Source organism: Rhinolophus ferrumequinum, chromosome 13, assembly GCF_004115265.2.
Source record: "Rhinolophus ferrumequinum isolate MPI-CBG mRhiFer1 chromosome 13, mRhiFer1_v1.p, whole genome shotgun sequence".
In the NCBI taxonomy this organism is placed as follows: domain Eukaryota; kingdom Metazoa; phylum Chordata; class Mammalia; order Chiroptera; family Rhinolophidae; genus Rhinolophus; species Rhinolophus ferrumequinum.
Window position 1 is genome coordinate 26,669,395 of NC_046296.1, and position 25,562 is coordinate 26,694,956.

At 33.3% G+C, this 25,562-nt stretch overlaps 1 protein-coding gene across 12 annotated transcripts in view; it reads right to left on the reverse strand.

Annotated features, from left to right (window-relative positions):
* The window catches only part of EHBP1 (EH domain binding protein 1), a 422,624-nt gene that overhangs the window by 157,319 nt on the left and 239,743 nt on the right, over positions 1-25,562 (reverse strand). For 8 of the 12 annotated variants that reach the window (XM_033124978.1, XM_033124981.1, XM_033124983.1 and 5 more), the window contains 3 exons: positions 14,163-14,267; positions 13,370-13,492; positions 9,367-9,607 (listed from right to left, as the gene is read on the reverse strand). In XM_033124978.1, the coding sequence (XP_032980869.1) occupies positions 9,367-9,607; positions 13,370-13,492; positions 14,163-14,267 (469 nt within the window). The remainder of the gene's footprint in view (positions 1-9,366; positions 9,608-13,369; positions 13,493-14,162; positions 14,268-25,562) is intronic. The other 4 variants (XM_033124988.1, XM_033124984.1, XM_033124989.1 and 1 more) reach the window with 1 other exon arrangement.

Here is a 25,562-nt window from a genome sequence, read left to right on the forward strand (position 1 = left end):
TTATTTCTTTTACACAATAATGAACTATTATTCTGATTTCTTATTTTTTAAGTTTGTTGCATTTCTCAACACTAGTTAGTTCCCGGAGTCCAATATCCTGTGTGCGTAGTAACAACAGAATTTCTGAGTCTATAAAGCTAAGGACCAGGTCACCCAAAATAGTGATTATACCAAGGGAATTCCACCTAAGTAACATAAGGCCTGAACTGGTGATAGCCCTCTGTTTCAACTGTGCATGTTCTTTGAGCTACAATAGTACCAGACTCACTTAGAACCAACAACCAATAACACCTTTGTCTAAGGATTTACATATATATATATATATATATATATATATATATATATATATATAGTCAGGTCACATGAGACTATGGTTACCAAGTATATAGATCAGAGATGGGAAATACATAATACTTGTGATATCATTTTTACTCTGTACTCATGGCAACAATTAGAATCATATGACTCCTTCCCATTGAGCTGGTATAAGCTTTAGAAGATCAACTTTGCTTAGGGTAGTTGCTTTTAATTGAGTGGGACTACATATAAATCTATTTCCTTTTCTTGTTATGTCTGTGCATTCAAGAAAAAAAGAACAGGAAATATATACATATATATATTTGAAAATTAGCTTTTCACATCAAAATATTCTTGCCTAATGACCAAGATACGCTTGAAGTATTTATATCCCATGCTTACCACCTTCTGAAGAATTTGGGGAAATCAAAGCAGGGAACCACATTAAAACAACTAGGTGTTCAGAAAAACATTGAGCATTCTCTCCGAAGAGAGGTAGAAAAGGGATCACATTCAGCCTAGAATGGAGGGCTTAGCAATAACATTACTAACATTTATAAACTGCTTATGCTGTGCTAGGCACTGTTTTAAATGTTTTACATGTATTAATCCATTTAATCCTTACAACAATCTTGTTTATCTTGCTAATTTTATCAATAGCCTCAGATAGCTGTCTTTCAAACTCTAAAAGTAGTTCAAAGAGAATTAAGTATAAAGAGAATGGATAAAGCCAAAAAAAATTTTTTTAACTCAGGAAAGAAAAAAATCTTTTCCCACCCAAAACTCACTACTTGCCAACTGATGTTAAATGTTTCAGGACTCAACAAACACACTTGAATCTAACAGAATTAATTAAGTTATGTGAATTATTTGGGTGAAATTTTAAAAATTAATTCCTGGTTAAATTTCTCTATAACAAATTTCCATAGTAGTTTGTAAGATGGTATCTGTCATGATAATTATCATTAATTTGTTATATAAATATGGCTAGTTATTAGAAAAAATTGACAGAATTCCTTAAAATAGGCAATTCTTCAGTGCACTTTATATAACTGAATTTACAATACTCAGTTGCACGCAACCTTTATAAAACAGCTAGTATGTATACAAAGGTATCTAGATGTTGTCCTTTTTCTCCATGTCTTTCTGCCTGCTTCTAATCATTTAGGTCTCCCTCTAACCTCTTGAATATTGCTATTCTTTGTATAGAGAAGGTAAATACAAATATAAAAGAAGCTCAGATCAACTGATTTCCAAAGTTGGTTCCTGAGGCTCATGTTACTAGAAACATAATCAAAATGGACATTTTCTTGAAACAATTAGAGCTGTATTTCTCAAGCTGTTTTACACTATGACATGTAGTGAAAAATAAAATTTGTATTGTATGAGGAAGCTGCTGGAACATGGAGGTACTAAGGACTCAGGCTGCCCAGGACTATGAATAACCACCAGATGACCAAGGAAAACAGTATTGCTGCATACCTGCAATCCAACTGTGAGACAACAGTGCATTAGGCACTACCATCGATTGGGTACCAAATTAGAAAAATGACAAGAAGCTTTTACTTCTAAGGTCTCTGAGTGATCCTCCTTTTAGATCAGAGATTCCTAATTAAAACTGAATTCCTTACTCTTTTTAGAACGAACAGGATATGTTTCCATTTATATGAAGTGTCCAGAATAGTCAAATCCATATAGACAGAAAAGACATTAGTGATTTTTCAGGAGATGGGGGAAAAGAGAAATTGAGATTAACTACTAATAGGTATGGGATTCATTTTTGGGGGAGATGAAAATGTTCTGAAATTAGTGGTGATGGTTGTTGTATAACACAGTGAATAAATTAAAATCTACTGCAGTATAAACTTTAAAATGTGGAATTTTAGGTTATGTGAAGTATACCTCAATAAAAAGTGCTATAAAAAAGTGAATAATATATATGTATATATATGATTATGAACCTTTTCTATAATGACAAATTATATAATTGCTGACTAATGAGTTTTTTTAAAAATAATATTTTTAGAAGGAAAAATTAAGGAATTAGTATAATTTTTACATTCCATTGATCATCTATTATTTGAATAATCTATTTCAGTTCTTCCTATATCACTCTGAATAAAAAAGAATTTTTATCCATGCACTGTATAATAGATTAGTTATATCATTAACTCATTGTGAATTAGTTATATATTAAGTGGAAACTTGGACAGAATAGTTTTAAATGACATTATTCATGGTTTCACCCAGGAAAAAGAATTATAAAAAGAAAAACTGTAAGTTGATTAGAAATACAATTAATAAACATACTGGAAAAAAAATACAAAGCAAAGTATGGCAAAATCTGTAGCCTTTCCTTTCACTTTGAAATTTTATGTTTCTTTGGAAAAACAATCTAAATTTATTAAAATGAGTGGGTAGCTTCTCTGAATAAAATTCAATGACAATTTTCCTTGAGAAACTGACAAACAACAATATCAGAAATGATTTTATGCTGAACCTCAATAGGTACGTCATAAATGTTTTGAAAAAAATATTACTTTATCAGTTTTAATTTTTGCTACATAAACTGGAATGGCTGAACTAACCCCAAAACATGAGAAAACTGAGAAATCCACGTGGATGCTAAGTATAAAGAACACGTGCTAAAAGCACTGAAGGGCATATATTTTTCTCCTGGTGCTGATGGATATGATGAGCTTCTGAAGGTTGTTTTACACATCAAAGGACTCAGCACTATTTTTTGTGATAGTTTGTGTTGGAGGATACAGGAAGAGTTTGGTAAAGAAAGATGAGTCATACAGGCTTTTCATTGATGAAAGGTCATACATAAGTTCATTGTTGCAGTAAACAAATTTTGGAAGATTGCTTCTACTGAGCTTGGAACTACAAACTTTTGGAGAAACAAGATGAGAAATACCAAATAAGAAATGTAATAGAGTCTTCCTGGATTCACATTAGCTGATGAGCAATCTTTACAATATGTGTGTATATTCCTACAAAAGAAGCTGGAGTGTTTATTGGCTCTCTCTGGTAACCTCAGATGATTGAGCAATGCAGAATGTTCTTTATTCATGGGAAACTTGTAAAGACTGTGACTTTCATGGGGAAAAAAAATTGTCGAAAGGAAACACCCAGTTATTCTGATTTTAGTTTTTTACAAAGGCATTTTAAAAGTTTAAGCAAACATTAGATGTCTCTTTAATTTGTTAATAGGAGAGAGCTGGGTGTGTGCACGTTGTGTAATACCCAGGCATCTTGGAATGATTGAATGCTTGTACTTAAAAGTTTGCATTTACATTCAAATACTCTAGGTGTGTGGCTATTACTCAGCACCTACACCACCCATGAGAAATTTTATTATGATCACACATTAGTTATTTCAAAAAAAAACCCAAATAACTTTAGCAAAAGTTAAGCCAAGTTTTTCAACCACTGCATAGTTATTAATTAGTACTGAGGTATCAACCTGGTTTTGGAATCAGATGATTATAATGTAATTCTACATACTTACGGGAGGTTAGAAGTTTAGGTTTTATCAAAACCTAGTTGTGCCCATGAAAGCATGTAACACGTGTGAAAAAGCATGTAACACCTGTTGTAAAATGGGATAAGGCTGAAAAATGCAGTTCCAGAGCAATAGAAAAACAAGTTAACTACCTCATTCTTTCAAACAAGTTTTTCAAATACAGTACTTGAGTTTGGTTATTATAGTTCTCTCAAACCATCTCTTTTCTAAGTGAAACAGGCCCTATGCCCTCAATCACTGTTCATTTGATGTGGTTTCTGGACATTTTAATGACTTGCTCTACTCTGTCAACGCTCTGAATCATCAATGACCCCTGTAAAGTACAGCACCACCTACAAGTAAAACACTGCTCAAACTAGGAGCTTACCAATGCTCAGGAAAGAGATGACATTTCTCCCTTCACACAAAGCAACTGCTCCCAAATTTCATGTATCAGAGGAGCCTTTTTATGATAACCCTCTCTATATATCCCACATTTTAAAAGATTTTCCTACTAAACTGTATTTTTAAAGAAATAATTATTTTCCCCAAGATCCAAATAATGCTAGCACACTAAAATTCAGGTATTTCCAAGGAAAGCAAAGACCCACATAGCCTCACTGTAAGCAAACATATAATTATTATTCAGGTTTTTGAAAATGTTAAATATTTTATAGATCTCCCCTATCCCACACCAATTAGTTTCACCAAAGAGACCTGGAGGCCCAAGAACTCTAGGCTGTTAATCACTCATGTAACACAATATTCTGTTAATAAATTAAACATTGCTAGTTTTTTGGGTTTTTTCTTTAAAAAGAACAGATTTAGGTATAATTGACATATAATTAATGGCTCATACTTAAAGAGGATAATTTGGTGAGCTTTTTTACATACATGATCAAATGTGAAACCATCAGCACAAATCAAAATAACAGACATTTCCATTCCTCCAAAATGTTTCCTGTATTGCTTTTCATCTATCCCTCCATCCACCTCTAATCATAGGCACTACTGATGTGCTTTCTCTCACTATAGACTGTATTTTCTAGTTTTAAATAAATGGTGTCACACTGTGTGCTCTTTTTGGTCTGACTTCTTTCACTTAGCATGACTTTAGATTCATCCATGTATTTACATATATCAATAGTTTGTTTCTTCTTATTATTGAGTAGTATTACATTGTATGGATATACCACAATTTGTTTATCAATTTGCCTATTGATGGACATTTGAGTTAGTCCCATATTTTGCTATTATGATAAATACAGCTGCTAAAATATTCATGTACCAATCTTTTTGTGGACATGTACTTTCATTTCTCGGGTGAATAGTACCTAGGAATGGAATGGCTGAATCAAATGATAGGTATATTTTTTAAAGAAACTGCCGAATTGTTTTCTAAAATGGTTATAGCATTTCGAATACTGAGATTTCTATGAGAGTTCCAGTGGCTTTCTATCCTTGACAGTATTTGGGATAGTCAGTTTTCAAAATTTTAGGAATTCAAGTAGGTGTGTAGTGGTATCTTATTTGGTTTAAATTTGCATTTCCTTGATGACTAAAATGTTCAGCATCTTTTTATGTACATATTGGCCATTTTTCTATTTTCTTTTGTGAAATGTCTGTTCAAATCTTTTCCCTTTTAAAAAAGTAATTTGTCTTATTATTGGATAAAAAGAGTTCTTTACATATTCGACAGAAATCTTTTGCCAGATATGCGTTTTACAAAGAATTTTTGCCAAACGGTAGCACGCCTTCTCATTTTCCAAAATGTTTTTTTAAAGAGAGTAAGTTTTAAATTTTGATGAAGTCCAAATTAACAGTTTTTTTCCTTTGACTCTTGGTGTTTTTTGCACCTTATTTAAAAATTTTTGTCTAACCCAGGGTCACTAAGATTTTCTTCTATTTTCTTCTACTAGAAGTTCCAATGTTTTAGTTCTTACTTTTAGGTGTATAATCTACCTTTAAATTTTGTATGGTGTGAGGTAATGTTTGTAGTACTTTTGTGTGTGCTGGGGGTGGATATGGACATCTACTTGTTCTAGCACCACTTGTTTGCAAAAATTACGCTCTCCTAACAGACTTCCTTTGCTAGTTTTATCAAAAATCAATTGGCAATATATGTGTGGATCTATTTCTAGACTTTGTTATTCTCTTCAATTCACCTATATGTCTACCTTTAAGACAATAATACCACAATGTCTTGGTTAATGAGTCTTGAAATCATGGTAGTGTAAGTCCTCCAACTTTGTTCTTTTTCAAAATTGTTTTGGCTATTCTAGGTCTCTTGCATTTCCATATATGTTTTAGAATTAGATTTTCAATTATTACATAAAAATTTTCATTGTGATAGCACTGAATGTATGGATCAATTTGAATCTATGGCCATAGTATTTCTCTCCATTTGATTTCTCTCTTTGATTGCTCGCGGCAATGTTTTGCTGCTTTCAGAATATAGTTATTGCACATCTTTGTTCAAATTTATCCCTAAGGGGTGCTTTTTGGTGCTTTTTGATATGTTTTAAATTTTCTATTTCTGATTTCCATTGTTACTATAGAGAAATACAGTTGAATTTTTACATTGGTCTTGTATCTGGTACATTGCTAAATTTACTTTTTAGTTCTGATAAGCTTTCTGGAGATTCATTATGATTTTCTACATAAACAACTATGTCACCTGTGAAAAACATAGTGTATCTTCAAGTAACATTATGTATAAGAAGTACTTAAACAGTACTCTTCAATTTCCCCAGTTTAAGCCTTTATGCTAAATTGTCATAATCGTCACTTTTAAAGATTGTCATTTTACTTCTACATGTCATAAACATAGAATATATTATTATTTAAACTTTAAAGTCAATTATATTTTTAAAAGATTTAAAAAGATAACTATATTAGGTTGGTGCAAAAGTAATTGCAGTTTAAGAGGTTAAAAATAATTGCAAAAAACCGCAATTAGTTTTGCACCAACTAATATATTATTTCCTGTGCTCTTCATTTCTTTGTGTAGATCCAAATCTCAAAGTAATGTCACTTTCCTACTATCTGAAGAGCTTCTTTTTAATATTTTTTGCAAAGCAAGTCTGATGGTGATGGACTATCTCACATTTTGGATATCTTAAAATATCCTTTTGTATGGGGGGGTGGGGCAGAAATTTGTGTTGATAGGTTTTTTTGTTTTGTTTTTTTTCTTTCAGTACTTTAAAAATATCATCCTATCTTCTGACTTCAACTGTTTTTGTTGAGAAGGTTTGCTGGTTTTCTTCATGTTTCTTGTGCTTGGGGTCATTCGGCTTCTTAAACTAGTAGGTTTATTTTTCTTTTTTAATTTCCAAAACTTTTGGTCATTATGTCTTCAAATATTTTTTTCTGTCCCCCTCATCCTCTTTCCTCTCCTTTTGGAATTCCAATTACACATGTTAGGCCACTTAAATTTGTCTCACTGACCCTCTGTTCAATTTTTGTCATTTTCCCCCTTATGCTGCAATTTGGATAGTTTCTTTTGCTATGTCTTTAGGTTTGCTAATACTTTCTTCTGTAATATTTAACATGGGGTTAATTCCATCCAGTGTATTTTTCATCTCAGATTTTGTATTTTTCATCTCTGTAAGTTGAATTTGGATTTATTTTTTATGTTCATGTTTATGTTTATTTTTATGTTCATGTTTTCTTCCACCTTCTTGAATATCTGGAATATATTCATAATAATTATTTTACCACACTGTTAATTCCATCATCTCTGCCATTTCTGAATCCATATCTAAATTGAGTTTTTCTTCCTCATTCTGGGTCAGAATTTTCTGCTTCTTTACATGCCTGATAATTTTTGATTGGCTGTCAGACCCTGTGAATTTTATGTTTTGGTTGCTGGATTTTTTGGTATTCCCTTAAGTATTTTGTGTGAGATGCAGTTAAATTATTTGGAATAATTCTGATTCTTTTGAGCCTTGTTTTTAAGCTTTATTAGGCAGGTCCAGAATAAGCTTCATTCTAGGGCTTATCTGGCCCCACCACTGAGACAATACCCTTCTGAAGACTCTACTTGATGTCCCAAGTATTAGGAAGTCTTTCCTCTTCAGTTGGTGAAAACACAAATTATTCTTGTGGATGAACTCCAGGATTGTTTTGTCAGATTCTTTGTCCTCAGTAACTTACTCATATGCATGCTCTGATCAATACTCAGCTAAAGACTCAAAAGGAACTTTCAATAGATCTCTGAAACTCTATGAGTAGCTTCTCCTGTCTGATACTTTGTTCACAAATTCTAGCCTCCTCCATACTTCCAAAGTTCAGACTGTCTCCTCAACTCAGGAAGATTACAGGCATACTGGCTTCATTGTGCTTTGCTTTATAGCACCTCGCAGATATTGATTTTTTTTTTTTTTTTTTTTTTTTTTTACAAATTTAAGGTTTATGGTAACCCTGCATTGAGCAAATCTATCAGTGCCAAAGAGACTGACTCACTGAAGATCTAGATGATTTATTGCATTTCTTAGTAATAAAATATTTTTTTATTTAAGGTATGTACGTTGCTTTATTTTTAACCATAATGTTTTGCACACTTAATAGACTACAGTGTAAACACAACTTTCATATGCACTGGGAAACCAAAAAATTTATGTGACTTGCTCTATTGTGACATTTGCTTTATTGCAGTGGTCTGGAAGTGAACCCACAATATCTCCAAGGTATGACTATACTAGGGTATTTGGGATCTCTCTCCCTAAACTGCAGTTGGAAACTGTTTTCCATAAATAAAGCTTGCACAATTGTAGGGCTCACTTTCTTTTTTTCCGTTCTCTCAGGGATCACTGTCTTGTGCTATGTCCAAGGCCAAAACTGTTATTTCATATACTATTCAGTTTTTTAGTTGTTTAAGAAGCTATGTTGAGTGTTACTTCATCATAGACAGAAGTGGAATTTTTGTTGAATACTCAGGGCCCCGGGCTGCAGCCACACAGGTAGTACACTGTACAACTTCAAAACACAATGTAAACATACCCTCCTTCTCTCCTCACCCTAGCTTTGAGTAAAATGGTAGCCCTAATCATACTATTTATATTGAGCTTATAGTCAACAAACCTCTCATTTGGATAAGAATAATAGCTCAAATGCAGATAATGCATACTTTATAAATGTTATGAATCATTGTTTTACATTTGAAGAAGTCTTCTCATCAAATCAATATCATAAATAATTATTTGGTTCCCACAATAGACCCGTAACATAATTGAAATGTAATGCCTATAGTAATCAATTAAGAACACCTAAGTGACATATATAACACAGGTCCTATGGGAAGACATTACTGAAATTCTAACCAGAGATTCCAGCAACATACTCCCCTCATTTGCTGTTTAGAGTGCACATACAGATGGAAGAGAGCAGAAGAATAAGGTCAAGATTATAAAAATTCCAATGGGGAATGAGATAGACACTAACTTGTAAACTGTATATTAACATTACAACAGACCTCATTTTACCCATCTAAACGTATATTACAGAAGGATCCCTGTAGTTAATATAAAGACTAACCTATGATGATAGCAAAATGTACTTACTCATCCAACTCTTCTTCTTCAGTTTTAGAACTATCAGCATAGAGGTACTTGCTCATGTCCACAGGTCTTATATTTTTTCTTTTTGTAGACTGGGGAGGAGAATCCTTTATAGTTACAAAGGTTTCTGGCTCATCAAATGGGTTTAAATACTGGGGAGTCTGTACCTCTTTGAAGGGATTATAGCTGTTATTATAAAAAGATTCTTCTGGTTTTTTAGGTGAAGCTGCTTCAGTGGTTGGTTCTATAAAACAATAGCAACAGATGAATTAAATCAAATTAATATTATCTGATATTTTCTTATCTTTTTAGTGTTTTCAAAAATACTCAATCTTGAATTAATAAATTCTATGAAGCTAAAAGAGTCAAAGCAATAATGTTTTAGAAGGGCTAAATTCAGAAGATGTAATATCAAAGATATTTGTCTACATTTCCAGGAATGGGCTCCTCAAAATGGCATCTTTGGAATGTCCTTGGAGTATCTAATAATATTAGCATAATGGTATGCCAATTTTGGAAATTTTAACCTTCTCAGAGGTAAAATATTCTATTATTGCCTATTTTATTTCACTATACTAGCTTGCCATCTCAAACTGACATGTAATAAATTTCTGTTTTTAAAAGAACATAAAATGGATTAAATTTTGAAATGCTCTATGATAGTTACTCAAGCAAAGACCACTTAGGGATCTGAAAATTCATTCTGAACTGTAACAAAAATACAACCCCATACCACTGAATTTGTTTTCGCAAAATCTTCAAAGAGTGGGTTTCGGTATGCTATAGAACTTAAATCTTTAGAGCATTTAAAGAGATGTTTGATTTTTTTTCAGTATAACTTGGATCTAATCAATACTCTATTTAATAACGCAAAAGAATAACATAAGAATTTTCAGGTTGAAAGCACAGATCACTGAAAGCAAAGATACACTGAAGACATGTTACACCAAATTCTTTTACATTTCATTATTTCAAATTTGAATTTGAAAACAAAGGTACCCTTAAAAATAAAACTGATTCACAGCACAAAAAACACTACAACAGTACCATGTCCTCCAACAATATTTGTGAAGTACTTAATACCAGCCTTTTCTTCTCCTATATTTATCAACATTTTAAAATAAAACTAGAATTTCTAATAAAATGTCTAAAATTTGATCATGGATTTTGCTGATAAAAATAAATATTTTCCCAAATTGAAGAAAAGTTTCAAAGAGCCAATAATCACAGTATAGTTTAAAAGTAATTTTAATTACGCCATGCAACTCTGACAAAATATTGTAGGAGACAGAAAACTGAAAATTTTATTGAAATTTTCAAAAAAAACGTGTTTCATAAGTTTCAATTCAATTTCAAACAATTGAATTGATTATTACAATCTCATGATTGACATATTTATGATTTTTGTATTTTAAAGTGAAGCTACTTTTACTTATTAGATATTAGCCCAGAAAACTTATTTTTCTTTTTATTGAAAAAAATAAAACATAAAAACTCAGAGTTGAAATTCCATACACTATCAGGAAGCAATTATAAAGTATGACAGAGTTCATAAAACCATAATAAATCAATAATAAAATAAATTTAAATACAGCCTGTGCTAGAGAAGACACTCAGTAACTATGTATCTTTTGTAACACAGGTTAACATTTAAACTGAACACCCACTAGAATCTTTATAAGAATGTAAATGAAACATTTTTGTTCTCTGTATGGGAAGAGAGGCTGCAAATTTTTTATTAACAAATATCAAGTCTCAAATGTTTAAGAAACTGACAAAACTGATCAATGGAAATAGGATTATAATTTTTACTCTTAGGAAGAGGATTGTAAAAACTGATCAAAGTAAATTCATCAGTTACAAAACCAAAAGTAAGAAAGTATTCAAACTATAGAGCAAGATTTAAAGATGACAGAACTGGCAACAAAGGAGGGTTTAAGATAAGATTATTTCATATAAAAGCTAACAAATACACTTAATAACTTTCTAAGAGGGTCACTGAAGCACAGAATGTCATGAATATAAGAGGAGAATTGAAGCTGTAAAAGAAAAAAAAAAAAGAACCATCTAAACCACAACACATATTTTCTTCCCCAAATGCTTTTGTTACTTGAGAATGCCAAGTTTTTAATCAATAAAAATTAATAAATTATTTCTAGAAAAATAAGTATTCCTCTAATAGAAAATAATTACTCCAAGGAGTCTAAGAGATATATATTTAAAGAGAACACTGGTTGTCACATTTTTTTTTCCTTAGCTCTATAGGCATGAGTAAAGATTTTGAATCAGATTGGCTAACCTCTTCTATATAGAAATATGTATTACGTGGAATCTGCTACTCCTTTCTATAAACTAGAAAACAGATCTACATATATTTAGAAAAATTACTGATTTGATTTTGAAGTGGAAAGCTCAAATACTGATGTCTCAAAACATCCTGGTAATATTTTAAAACAATATACTCAGATACATGTACTGCACAATCAAAAAGCTGTGTGGTCAAAAGAAGACACTTGATTAGGAATCTTTAGCTTCAACCCCACCTCCATTTACCTAAAATTCTTGTTCAAATCATTTAACTCCTCTAGGCCTCAGCCACCTAATCTATGAAAAGAGGCAGCTGAACTAGATTACCTCTAAGGTTTATAATAACCATTAAGATTTATATCATATTCTTAATATAAATAGCTCACAAACAAAATAAATACATATTAATTTAAACTTACTAATTTAGAATGTGACAAGAAGGGAGAAAGTAAAGGAAGAGAAAGAGGAGTAGATTATGAAATGATATTGCTCTAACAGTGAATCCTGAAGTCAAAAACCTCATTTTCACCATGACAGCAGCAAAATTCTTTAAAGCTCATGAAGATTTCATAAGAGCAATCTAAAAGATGTAAACAATGGTTAATCATTCTTGCATTTACTTTAAGCAAACTGAGTTTAATTAAACAGAAGTTTCACTTTTTCAACACCTCTTATCTACCTGATAAGAAAAATGACGGGGGGAGTTGCAGGGGGAAACCTGTGTTTATTCCTTCCAATTATGTTGTATATGTAACAGTACTTCCCAGTCGTGTTTCTGCTCAGTGCTATTCACTTGCACAACTGGCTGTCACTACTGACTATAATTCTCAGCCAGAGACATGGAGTGGGGGATTGAAGGGCTCACAAACACTTTGAGGGTGAGGGCAGAGGCGTTATCTAGAGGGAAAAGCCACCTCACTGCACCAATTTCGGTAGGTCCCACAAGCTGTCCTACTTGGTAAGCCAAACTCTTGAGACTTTACTGTATGCCAGCTAGGCAAAATACTGTTATCTCTAACAGGAGAGGTCTACTATTGATCCAACTAACGTAGAATTTTAAAATAAACCCCACATAAATGGCTATGTAAGGCTTTCTTTTTTCTTTAAAAACAATTCAGTGGAAACTACCCAGAACTGCTGATCAACTGCAAGTGTTTTTGAACACAATATTATCACCAGTGACAAAAATTACTTTATGAGCCTTTAAAAAAATTTCTGGGCTGGCCCACTGGCTTAGGTGGTTGGAGCACCTTGGACCCCCGAACACCGAGAGTCACCAGTTCGATTCCCACATGAGCCAGTGAGTTGCACCCTCTACAGCTAAGATTGTGAACAACGGCTCTCCCTGGAGCTGGGCTGCCATGAGCAGCGTGAGCTGCCATGGGCTGCCGTGGCCTGCTGAGTGCTGCCAGGAATGGTCAGTGGCCAGCAGCCGGCAAGAGCTGCCATGAGCTGCTGTGAGCGGCCGACCGACAACCAGTGACTGACTGCCTGGGGTGGGGGGGCAAGACTCATAACACCAGCATGGGCCAGGGAGCTGTGTCCTACACAACTAGACTGAGAAGCAACAACTTGAACCGGAGTGAGGGGGCGGGGGAGGCGGAAGAAGGGGAAAAGAAATTTTTTTTCTTCCTGCTCTTACAGTTCAAGAGAACCTGACTATGTAATGACTTTAAAAGTACAGAAAAAAATTTGCTACCTTCTGAGTCAGGATCTCCAAATGGATTTAATTCCGCTACATCAGGATCACCAAATGGATTTGAATTCACAGTGGCCAAGTCCTTTTCTGCTTCATCCAAAAAGTTAAGTTTGTTGATAAGCTCTGAAAATAAACGTATGTGTTAGTTCACTATGTTTATAGAAAAGCATAATTTTGATCATTCATGAAATATTTCAAATTGTAAAAATTCACACTAATAATACCTGCAAATAATAAGATACAGCATTTTTACCAATGACAGAATGCCATTCAAGTATTTTGTAGCATACCAACATTTTCATATGAAACAAAACAAACATATGCATATTAATTTGAAAATCATATCAGATAATGAACTAGAGAAACTTTCATCTGAATTTAATTTGATGCAATAAAAAAGTACTGACATAGATTTTTAGCAAAACATCCTTCACTCCTAAATATAAATAATTCAAACGGATTTAACCTAAGCAAATATTTTAAAAACAATAGTTACAATATATACGCTAACTGAAGAAATATTGTCATGTTATATGACCATGTTATATGACCAATTATTATCTTATGTTTTAAAATCACTGCATAACAAGGATCCCGATATAAGGCTTTGCTAAAGATGGTTAAGTTCTGTTATGTTGTTGCCTGTTGGTGCACTACAAATTACCAAAGAAAACATTCAAGGAAAAGCACAAAGACAAAACCGACAGCTAAATACAGACAGAAGTCAAGAGGTAGCAGGTCATAGTAAATACAGGCAATGAGAGGCAGAAAGAAAGGAAGAAAGCTCTTAGACCTTCAGAGGAACTGGCTGATTTAGCTGAAGGCATATTTGCTTGCTTTATGCAGTCATCTTGATCTTCATCTAAGCTGCTCAGAGCATTCAATTGGTTTACAATTTCTGTAAACAGAAGCCAGTCGAGACAAATGTAAGGTAAGGTCATTTAATTAAAGAGCCGTAGAAGCATGCTGTTACTCAAAAAGACAAAGAGAGGGGATGTTTGGTTAATCAAGAAAATACAGTCAGAGGATATTATTTTGATGAACTGTAACAGAGTATTTAACTGAAAGTTATGCTGTACTATTTTAAGATAGAAAACATTTTATTGTTAAAACTTATATTAGTAATACAGTAACTATGTTAAACACAAAACAAAGATAATAACCAAAGAGACTGACATTGGCTTTCAACAACCACACTTTGCATTTGTAAAATAGTGCTTTGAATGCATGTGTTAAAAACAGAATTTAAAAATTCTGATACCACAGAAAATATGTATTATTTGTTTACAAAATTCTAACTGTAAACAAATGTTTAAAAACCTATCTACATGAATCATGAACATAATAAGCACTTGTTCATGTTCTACGATTTTAATATTCAGCACAAAATGAGAAAAGCAGGCCATAGCTACTATTTTCTACTGCTGTTTTCTAAGGAATTTGTTCTTTTAAAGGAACTCTTGAGTATTTGCTTTAGGAAACCTTATAATTTATCCAATAAGAAACAGAACAAAAAAGACAGGGAAAGATAGAAAAACCTTAAAATAATAATTCATTTTGTACATAAACAGAATTTTTTGTACATGAGATATATATTTTGGACAACTCTGAATGTGTGAAATTATGATTCACTGAGTGAAAATTAGCTTGGAAAAAAAAATAAGAGCCCCCTACACTATTCTAGTTAATTCTTGCTGTTTCCAAAATTAAAACCTGGGAATAATTTAGGTATAGGTATTAGGAAAAACAAAACAGATCCAGATCATTCAGTGGGAACAAAAGAAAATGGTTAGAAAAAAGTTGTAAATTTAGCATTAAAAATATTGTTCTTTAACATTATAAATCCAAATGCATACACATTATAAATTTTATTTGAACCAAATCATAGAATACAGTTGAAATAAGGTTGCCTTCATCTATTCATTTGTTGTTCAACAAAGTTATTTATCTGTGCCAACTACTATGCTTGACACACAAGGATGAAAAAACAAAACAACACATGGTATTGTCCTCGTAGAACTTAGCTTCTATAAAAATTGAAATTAATATAGAAACATAATAAATGACCACTACAATATTAGGTGGTCAGAAGTATGTTATAGTTTAGATCTTTGAGCTAAATACATATAAAAAGCTGATAAAGTTATTCATTTCCCTTGTCCAAATGAGAAAATGCATTTTGCATGAATAAAATTGCCTGAGGTAGGCAAAAACCATAGAAAATAAGCAGTAAACACAATTAATATGAATTGAACTTTTCATCTGAATATGAAAAATAAGAGCTGAAGGTCTTTATAAAATACCTTCTTCCATTGTATTCTGCCAATAGTTTTAAATGCCACTAAGACTCAAACTCACCTAGTAAATTTCTCAGTCGGTAGAATTCATTGATAAGTTAAATCCTTTACCTCCCACTACTAGTCATTTTAACTTTGTAATTTTTAGGGAAACATAATGGAGTGGAAGATCAATGTTAAGTGATTAGCAGTGCATGATGGATTCTCTTCATTCATTTCAAGTTGTGTATTTTTAAAAATTTACAAATGGTTTATTTTTAACTTTGAAAATATAAAAAAAAAAATTAACAGCAGCTAATATTTAGAGCCCTGGAAAGGGCTTTACATATGTTATCAGAGTTAATTCTCATAAATAATCTGAGGTATTATTATTAATATCCACATTTTATCATGTAAGTTAGTATCATTTATTCACACTGTATTCCCAGATGTGCAATTACTAGGTTAAAACATTTTTAAATAATACTCAAGATTTGCAGTTCTCTTTACACATTTTAATTGTTTTATATTCTTAGATATAATCTCAATGAAAGTAGAAATCAATCACTTATTTAAACATATTATATATAATGAGCACTGCAGGGACTACTGAGGAAATACTAGACTTGGTCCTTACCTTTAAAACATTAATATTGTTCCACAGTTTCATGTACAATGTGGGCATTTATTTAAATACTATCAAAATGATTCTATCACATGAATAAATTATTTACATTGTAATTTTTTCTGAATTACAAAGTAATTTAGAGTATTTGCTCCCTCTCATCATCCTTTTGGTGATATCTAAAACCACTAATGACCATTTCCTCATTAACTAACCCAAAGTAATTACTTCTTTTCATTTACTTCACAGATGACAAATTGTCCTTCCTATCCTAGTTTTCCCTATTTATTCATAGCTTAAATAAATCTTTACTTAACTCCTATAACTTCTGCCTCTAAAACTTTCATTCATATTAACAGAGTGAAAAGGTAATTTTGATTATCTATTCCAATGTTCCCTTTATTTGGTATGCAAATAAAAATGAATCCAAATCATAAAAGCAATCTCCAATTGCTTTTATCCTCCATTTATCTATCTAATAAACATTTATCAAGTACCTATTCTATACCTGTGATGGTGCCTGCCCTCATGGCTTTATACTTCTGTGGGACAAGTAGACAAGTAAAACAATGTACAGTGTATGATAAGTATTATATAAGTTATGATTGAAATATACATCATAGACTATAAAACTGGAAGAGGGGCTTTGAGGTCAGGAAGGCCTCCTGGACTTACTCAAATCTGAGCTAAAAACAGACAAATAGACATTATTATTATTATTATTAAAATAAGAGGGAAAATGGAGGGCATACATTCCACAGGGATAAAAGGGAGACAAATGAGAACATGACATATTTGAGGAACTGCAAGTTGTTTGGGGTTTAAGGTGCCAGGGATGGGAATGGAATGAGATGAGGCTGGCGAATGTTCTAACATGAAGGTTCTTGTGACAAAACTAAAGAATGGGAACTTTGACAGCATGGGAATCCACTGAACAATCAAAAGTATATTTTAGACACATCATTCCAGGAGCAATGGTAGCAGCATAGGAAAAAACCAGCACAATAAGCAAAAAGATAAGAAGTTCATCATCACCACTCCATGAGGAGAGGCACACAAAAAAATATTTATTAATTAAAGAATAAATGAAGAAGGAAGATTTGATGGTTAATTTTGAGACCCGGGTATGGCGAAAGGAATCTAGGATAAGTGCCAGGTTTTTGTTTTGGATGATGTGTGCATAGTAGTTCTAGCACGGTGACAGGGACTATTCAGTTTGGGCAAACCAAGCAACAGGTGCCTGCGAAACTTCTCATGGAAATAATTCAACTGGCAGTTGCATATGTGGGTGTGGACCCTAAAATACATAATTATGTATTTCTCCGTTTAACAAGTACTTTTCTGTTTCTTCCAAACTTCCTACAATGTGTTTTACATTTATTATCAAGAAAAAAGTTAAAAAATTAAAAGATTTACAAAAAAATTTATTCCCAGATTTTTTTTTTTTTAAAGTGGGAAGCTTTCCCAGTAATATTCTACCCTGACCAAAAAAAAAATTCTCTGGGTCAATATATTTATATAATATTTTATTACTTAAAGCCTTGTTTCACCAAAACTGTACACATTTGGAAAATACTAACAATGCTATATAATAGCACACATTTTTACCCTAGTGCTATTCAAATTGAGCAATAAATCCATAGTGTAGTACATTTAGTCATCGTAACAGTGTGTCAGTCTGGATTTGCTTCACATTGGTGAGAATAGGAAGGAAAACTAAATTAGGGGTAGGCAATTGAAGCAAAGGGTCAAAGTTATTTGAGACTCTTCTTTACTGTTAGAAAGGCAAAGAAGATAGAAATTGACCACCAGAGATTATCACACTGAATAAGAAAAGGGGGTTGAGGGCGGTGGCACGAAGAGTGGGTGGCTTTTTCCTTTTAAGAAATTGTAGGTTTAAGAAATCTGTAGTTGAATTAAAAGAAAAAAAAACTGCCTGGAACTGTAACATAACATACCTGCAAATGTTGCAGGATCATCCTTCTTCTCTCCAAAGCATAGCAAGATTCAGTACAGGTCTATTTCATATTAAGATAGTAGCATTTCAACTTTCAGGCAGAAATCAAGGTCCAAAAGATGTCATTTTTCTCACAGGCTTGAGCCCATAAATACTTGATTTATGGATATAATGAATGGGTTTAATAATGTAATTTTCAATCCTGTAGTGGATAGTAATGGGGAAGGGAGGGCTACTTTAGGCAGAAAAGCTGATATCAAGTAGTGTGTCTCTCTGGATCTTCAACTCCTCTTTCTGAATTAATTAATAAGCCTTAATGACATATGAATATGATTAAGTTGATCCCACATTTTAAAAAGTCTCTCAACCGTTAGCCCCTTCTAGTTTAGCCAGTCTCTCTTAATAAGAAAACATCTTAAAAATTTAGTAGTCTATAATTTCTCACCTACCATTTATTTTTCACTTCACTGCAATCTGCTTTTATCCCCACTTTTATCCATCCCCCTTACTGAAATTGCTCTCATGAGGTCACCACTGTATATTTTAATTGACAAATATACTAGATGTCTTTTAACTCTTATCATATTTGACTTCTGTATGATAATCATAATTAACCATTCTCTCCTTAAAATTCTTTCTGCCCCTTCCAGGACACTAGTACCTTCTGGTCCTCCACCTATCTCTTTGATAGTTCTGTCTTGGTCTCCTTTAATGATTAACTATTCTACCCTCTACCTCTTAAATACAGAGGGTGCCAAAAAAATGTATACACATTTTAAGAAAGGAAAAGTGTACTAAAATTGTAATATTCAATATATACGAATAACAAAAGATGAACACAAATCACATTTGACTTCTGCAATTACGAGAGGTGCTCAAAGTGGTTACCATCAGTGTCCAGACACTTCTGATTACGGGGAACTACTGCGTGAGCAACGTTGGATACATTTTATTGGCACCTCCCATTTATTGACACGAAGAAGTATTATTACTTCTTAGGACCCCATCATTGGTCCTATTCTTTCTGTCCCCCTAAAACTGCTCTTCCTGGAAGAATTAATCTACTCTCTTGGCTTAAACGAACACATAAATACAGATAATTCTCAGGCTTGAATGTCCAACTGTCTAGTGGAATTTCCACCTTAATGACCCTAGACATTCCCCTTACACACTTAACATACAAACAATGGAATTAAATAGTTGTGTCAATGTCATGTTCACCTTTTATCTCTAACACCTATGTTAGCAGTTTTTAGCATAGTCAGTACTTAATGTATGTTCTAAATGAATTAATTAAAGTAATAATACTTGGTATTATGTTTATAAAGACAGAAAGGAATACAACATACCTTATTTTTAAATTATAGAAATAGCATTTTTAAAGTCTGTGTCCATCTGTATGTCTATGTATCTACGTGTGTGTATATATATATGTATATATGTATATATACATGCATAGATATATGTTTATATACATATATAAACCACCACCCCAAAATTTGGTGGCTTAAAATAACAAATTATCATCTCTTAACAGTTCTGTGGGCTGACTGGACTGTGGGTGGGTGGTTCACTGCAGTTAGACGGTGGCTGGGACTAAAGTCATCGGAAAGCTTGAACTGGGCTAGACATCCAAAGTGGCTTCTTCACTTGTATATTTGGTGTTTCAGCTGAGAAGGCTGGAACAACTTGGGGCTGGACAAGTATCTCTCTCTCTCTCTTTCTCTCTCTCTCTCCTCTCTCTCCCTTTCTCTCTCCCCCCCCCCACCACTCCAAGTGGCCTGCCCATATGGGTAGTTTGGGGTTCCTCTCAGCATAGCAATTTCAGGGTAGTTGGACTTTTTACATGGCAGCTGGCTTCCTCTAGAGTATGCATTTTAATATACTCAGGTAGAAACTATAAGGCATTTTATGACTTAGCTTTAGACTACAAAGTGTTGTTTCCACTGCATTCTACTGGTTGAAAGTGATTTTTAGGGCCACCCAGATGAAAGGGAGGGGACTACCAAAGGGCATGAATATTGGGAGGCATGGTTCATTGGAGGACAATCTTTGGAGACTAGCTACCACGCATTAGATCAATAAATCAGAAAGTTGAACTCATTCTTTTTCTTACTAACCTATTAACTATAAAATTTATGTTAACTTCCAGTATTTTACTTATGCACATATTTGAAAGGCACAGATCTTAAATTGTACAATTCAATTAACTTTGACAAATGTATACACCCACGTGACGTGTCCTCGGCATCACCCCCACAAGTTCTTTCATGCCTCTTTTCAGTAAATCCTCAAACCCACAGGCTATCACTATTCTAATGTTTTTCACATAGGATTAGTTTTGCCTCTTCCAAACATCACATAAATGGAGTCACACAGTACAAGGTATGATCAAACCATATGGTTAATGTTTAAATTTTTAAAAACTTATTAGGTTGGTGCAAAAGTAATTGCGGTTTAAAAGGTTCAAAATAATTGCAAAACTTCAATTACTTTTGCACCAATCTAATACAGTAAAAGACACATTGCCATTAATCCCCCTCAAAATACTCCCCCTCGCTTCGAACACACTTATCCCATTTTTCTTGCCAATTTCTGAAGCAGTTCTGGAAGTCCTCTTTAATGAGTGTCTTTAGTTGTGCTATTGTTGCTGCCTCGATGTCCTGAATCATTTTGACCTTGGTGGAAGAGCCAGAAATTGCATGGTGCCAGATCTGGTGAATACGGTAGATGAGGATATACCGTAATGTTTTTAATTGACAGAAATTGTTGTATACCAGAAGTGATATGTGACATGGAACATATGATGGAGGATGACATGCATAGTTTGCCCTATGCATGTTAATTCGTGATCAATGTTCGTGATCAATGATTTACAGCAGTTTAAAACATACCTACTCTCAACCATAGCTCACACCCAACTGACTGCACCAAACAAGTTGAAACTTGCCACACACTGTTACTAAGGTTCGACACACCGCTTCCTGTGCTGAAGATCCCTGCCTTTCCGTTGGATGGCACTCAGCAGCAGCATTCACTGTACTTTGTGATCACAAAGGAAAGGCTCCCTATCACACATCACTTCTGGCATGGCAATTTCTGTCAAATGAAAACATTACGGTGTGTCCTCATCCACCTTATTCACCAGATCTGGCACCATGTGACTTCTGGCTCTTCCCCAAAATCAAAACGACTATGAAAGGTAAACGTTTGGAATCAATTCAGGACATCAAGGCAGCCATAAGAGTGCAACTAAAGACACTCATGACAGAGGATTTCCAGAACTGTTTCAGAAAGTGGCAAGAATGATGGGATAAGTGTGTTCGAAGCGAGGGGGAGTATTCTGAGGAGGATTAATAGCAATGTGTCTTTTAGTATAATCAATTTTTTTTAAACATTCACCATATTTTTTATCACACCTCATCATATATGCTCTTTTAGGTAAGTCCTCTTTCATTCAGCATAATGGTTTTAAGATACATCCATGTTGTTGAACGTATCAATAGTTCATTTTTATTGCTGAATAGTATTCCATTCGTGAATACAGTTTAGCCACTCTCCTGTTCGGGAAAAGCTGTTCCCAGTTTTATGAATAATAACATTATAAACATTTTTGTACAAGTCTTTTCGTGGACATATGTTTTCATTTCTTTTGGATAAATATCAAGGAGTGGAATTGCTGGATCAGAGGGTAGGAAAATGTTTAAGTTATAAAAAACTCCCCAAGTGAAACTCTACCAACAATGGATAAGTGTTCCAGTTGGTTCGCATCCTTGGCAACATTTAGATTGACTGTCTTTTAAATATTAACCATTCCAGTGGGTGTGGAATTGTATCTCATTGTGATTTTAATTTGCTTTTCCCTGATGACAAGTGATATTGAGAACATTTTCATGTATTTATTGACCAGTGATATATCTTTCTTTGTGAACCACATGTTCAAATCCTTGCCCATTTAAAAAAAATATATAGGGTTACTTATCTTTTACTACTGTGTTATAGGACATTTTAAAAATTCTATTCTATATACAAGACTTATATCAAATATATGCTTTGTGAATACTTTCTTCTAGTCTGTGACGTACCCAGACAATTTCTTAATGGTCTATTTTGATATGTATATATTGTTAATTTTGATGAAACTTAATTTATCAAATTTTGCTTTCTGGTTATTACTTCCTGTATCTTGTGTAATGTGAGAACCCGTTGCCTATTCTCAGGTCACATACTCTTTTTTCATTTTTTCAGTTTTAGCTTTTATATTTAGGATTATAATCTACCTTGAGTTAATGTATGTGTATGCTGAAAGGTAGGAATCGAGGCTCATTTTTTCCGTATGGCCATCTGGGTGTTTCAGCATCATATGTTGAAAAGAGTTTTCTTTCTTCACTGAATTATGCTACACCTTTGTTAAAAATTAATTAACCAAGTAAGTTTGGGTTTTTCAGGACTCTCTGTTTTGTTCCATTGATCTGTCATATGCCAATACACACTATTGTGATTATTATAGCTTTACAGTAAATCCTGATGTAAGATACTATTACTTTAATATAACAATTCTATTCTTTTTCAAGATTGTTTCAGTTATTCAGGTCCTTTACAATTCCAAATATATTTTAGAATCAGCTTTTCAATTTCTATTTTTTTTAAATGCCAGGTAGGATTATGAATGGCATTGTGTTGAATCTATAGACTGATTTGGGGGAGAAGTGACATCTTAACAATATGGAGTCTTCTAATCTCTGAACAAACATTTTCTCTCCATTTATTAAGATCTTTAATTACCTTCAGTAACGAACTATAGTTTTCAATATAGAGCTTTTCCCACATCTTTTGTTAAATTTATTTCTAAGTAGTCTATGCTATTTTTAGCCTCTGTTGTAAATGGAATTATGCTAATTTCATTTTCCAAATGTAGCTGCTCACATATAAAATACAGATGTTTCTATATTGATCTTGTGTCCTGTGTCCTTGATGCCCTCGTAAAAACCAGAAGCAAAACTCTGACCAGACTCCCAAGTTTACTTTAAGGAACCTTCTAATCAAAGGAGGGAGACCTACTTATCCCCATTCACAGCCTTGGCAAGTATGACATTTAATCTCAGAGGGCTGAGTAACACCATAATCAACTCTCGCTCCTCAAATATGAACTGTTATCTCCTCTACTACCACCTGTACTGCAAAATTATGTTCCTTAGAGGTAGGCAATATGTCACTCTCTCTTCCTCTTCCAAAATTAACTTTACTAGCTATAGGAAAAGGATTAACAAACACCAGGCAACACTGCTTATGGTAAAAATGAATCCTGACTTATAAATTGCATTTAAATGACAGGGCTGTGAGTGGACTATACACTTGATGGGAGACCATAGCTTGAGCTTCTCTGATTGTGGAGACTCTTATCACTGGACTTGTCCCTTACAGGGACCCAGGAAATTATATCTACCAAACTTTTACAAAAGATAACATCTCTTCTTCAGCATAAAGATTCTAAAGTAATCCTTGCTATCAACTATGTGGATCTTGTCCCCTTGTATCTAAGTGGTAATTTGGGGGTAGAAGTCAAAGAATAGCATCTGGGTACTATAAGGACTCCAGTGAAAGATGAATGCTCTCCTTGCATGCTGGTTCCTGTCCAATGTCCTTCTAAGTGAATATAATGGTAAGTTTGGCCTATTCAGGTCATGTGAGTCTGAATGTCTGGTTAAGCCTAAAAAGATTCCTTGGCAATCTTTGCAACAACTGTACGTATACCAAGTGCCGTTCAGGTGTCTGATAATGTCTGGTTTCCCAATAATGTTTTGCTATAAACTGCTTCAGTTAAATCTGATTTTCTGAGCTGTATTCAATAGGACTTTATCATTTATGCAGGAGTCTTTCTTTTTTCCTTCCTGCTGGTATGTATTCAAAAATTCAACATGAATACCAAAGACGGTCATATTACCAAATAAATATTGGTTCAAGCACTGTGAGGTTGCCATATAAATGGAGGAACTGATTGTTTTGAAACCATATATAATTTCAAATACTGGCTGCAGTAAACTTTTCATTAAATGGCTTTGTTTCTCCAACTCTAAGGTCTATCACTCCCATTACATTCCAATGATTTTTCCAACTGCAATTCAAAATTCCCCTCCGCATTCACTGGTGCTGCACCTCTGTAGAATGCATCTATACATGTAGCATCAATAAATAAAAGATTCCTGCCTATGAGCCACTCCCAAAATGTTTCCCATGAGCAGTGAATTCTGTCTCAGACAGACAAGGGTAGGGATTTTTTATCAGTTCAAGCATAGACACCATTAATTTACTTTTATCTTCTAGAAAGACTGTAATTTCAGAAGATATATTTTGTTAATTACTATTGATTTACAGCAATATTCTATAAGAAAGCTGTGACTAAATGAATAGCCTCTAGGTATCAATTTAAGATACGCACAAAATAATTTTAACAGACTGTTCCTTCAAGAAGTTTGCAGCTTAGTTTGGGAATAATATACCCATATAATTTTATAGAACAATGTTATTACATTTTATTCATCTATATTACAACACACAGATATAACATAGGCAAAATTTAAAATGATTCATCTATGAAATTCATGTCAACAATTTCAAAGCTGCAAGGAAGAGTGAACGTAAGCTGTGCTTAAGTTATTGCCACTTTAGCTGGTAAAGAAAAATACCCACCATACTTTATTCATACCATGTTTATAAAATATTCATTTTACTTACTCTTAAACTATTATTTTAACATTACTGCTATTAAATTTTAATATATTTTATTATCTTCAAACTACTTTACCCAAACATTTTTAGAGTGGTAGTGCTGCTGCTAAAAAATTCCTGAAAGTTAATAACTTTGGAATGGAATTTACATGTGCTAAAAAAATGCAACTATGGAAGCCAAACAACTGCCATAACATGCTGTGCTATTAATTTAAGTGACTGTACTCTGCATATGCAATAGAAAAAGCTAAGACAAAAATCCATCAAAGCAAAAATATGTTATAACGATTGTGGATTTATTGACTTAGACATGTATCTAATCATTACCCATGGTCCCCACCTACCTCTCCTCCCTCAACACACATATTTTACATTCATTACTTTTGCAAAACTAGTCTTGAATTATTTACAGTTTGAATTACGCGTCTCCTCCAGATCATATTCCTTCCATAAAATGGGACCACCTACCCTATATAAGGTAGTACACGATTAATGGTCAAAATGAATTCAGTAAGATAATAAGCCAGAGTGATCAATATGGGCTGCAATAGGAGAGGGAAGCTCTATTCATGCATTTATGGCCTTTCAGTTAACATATATAAATTC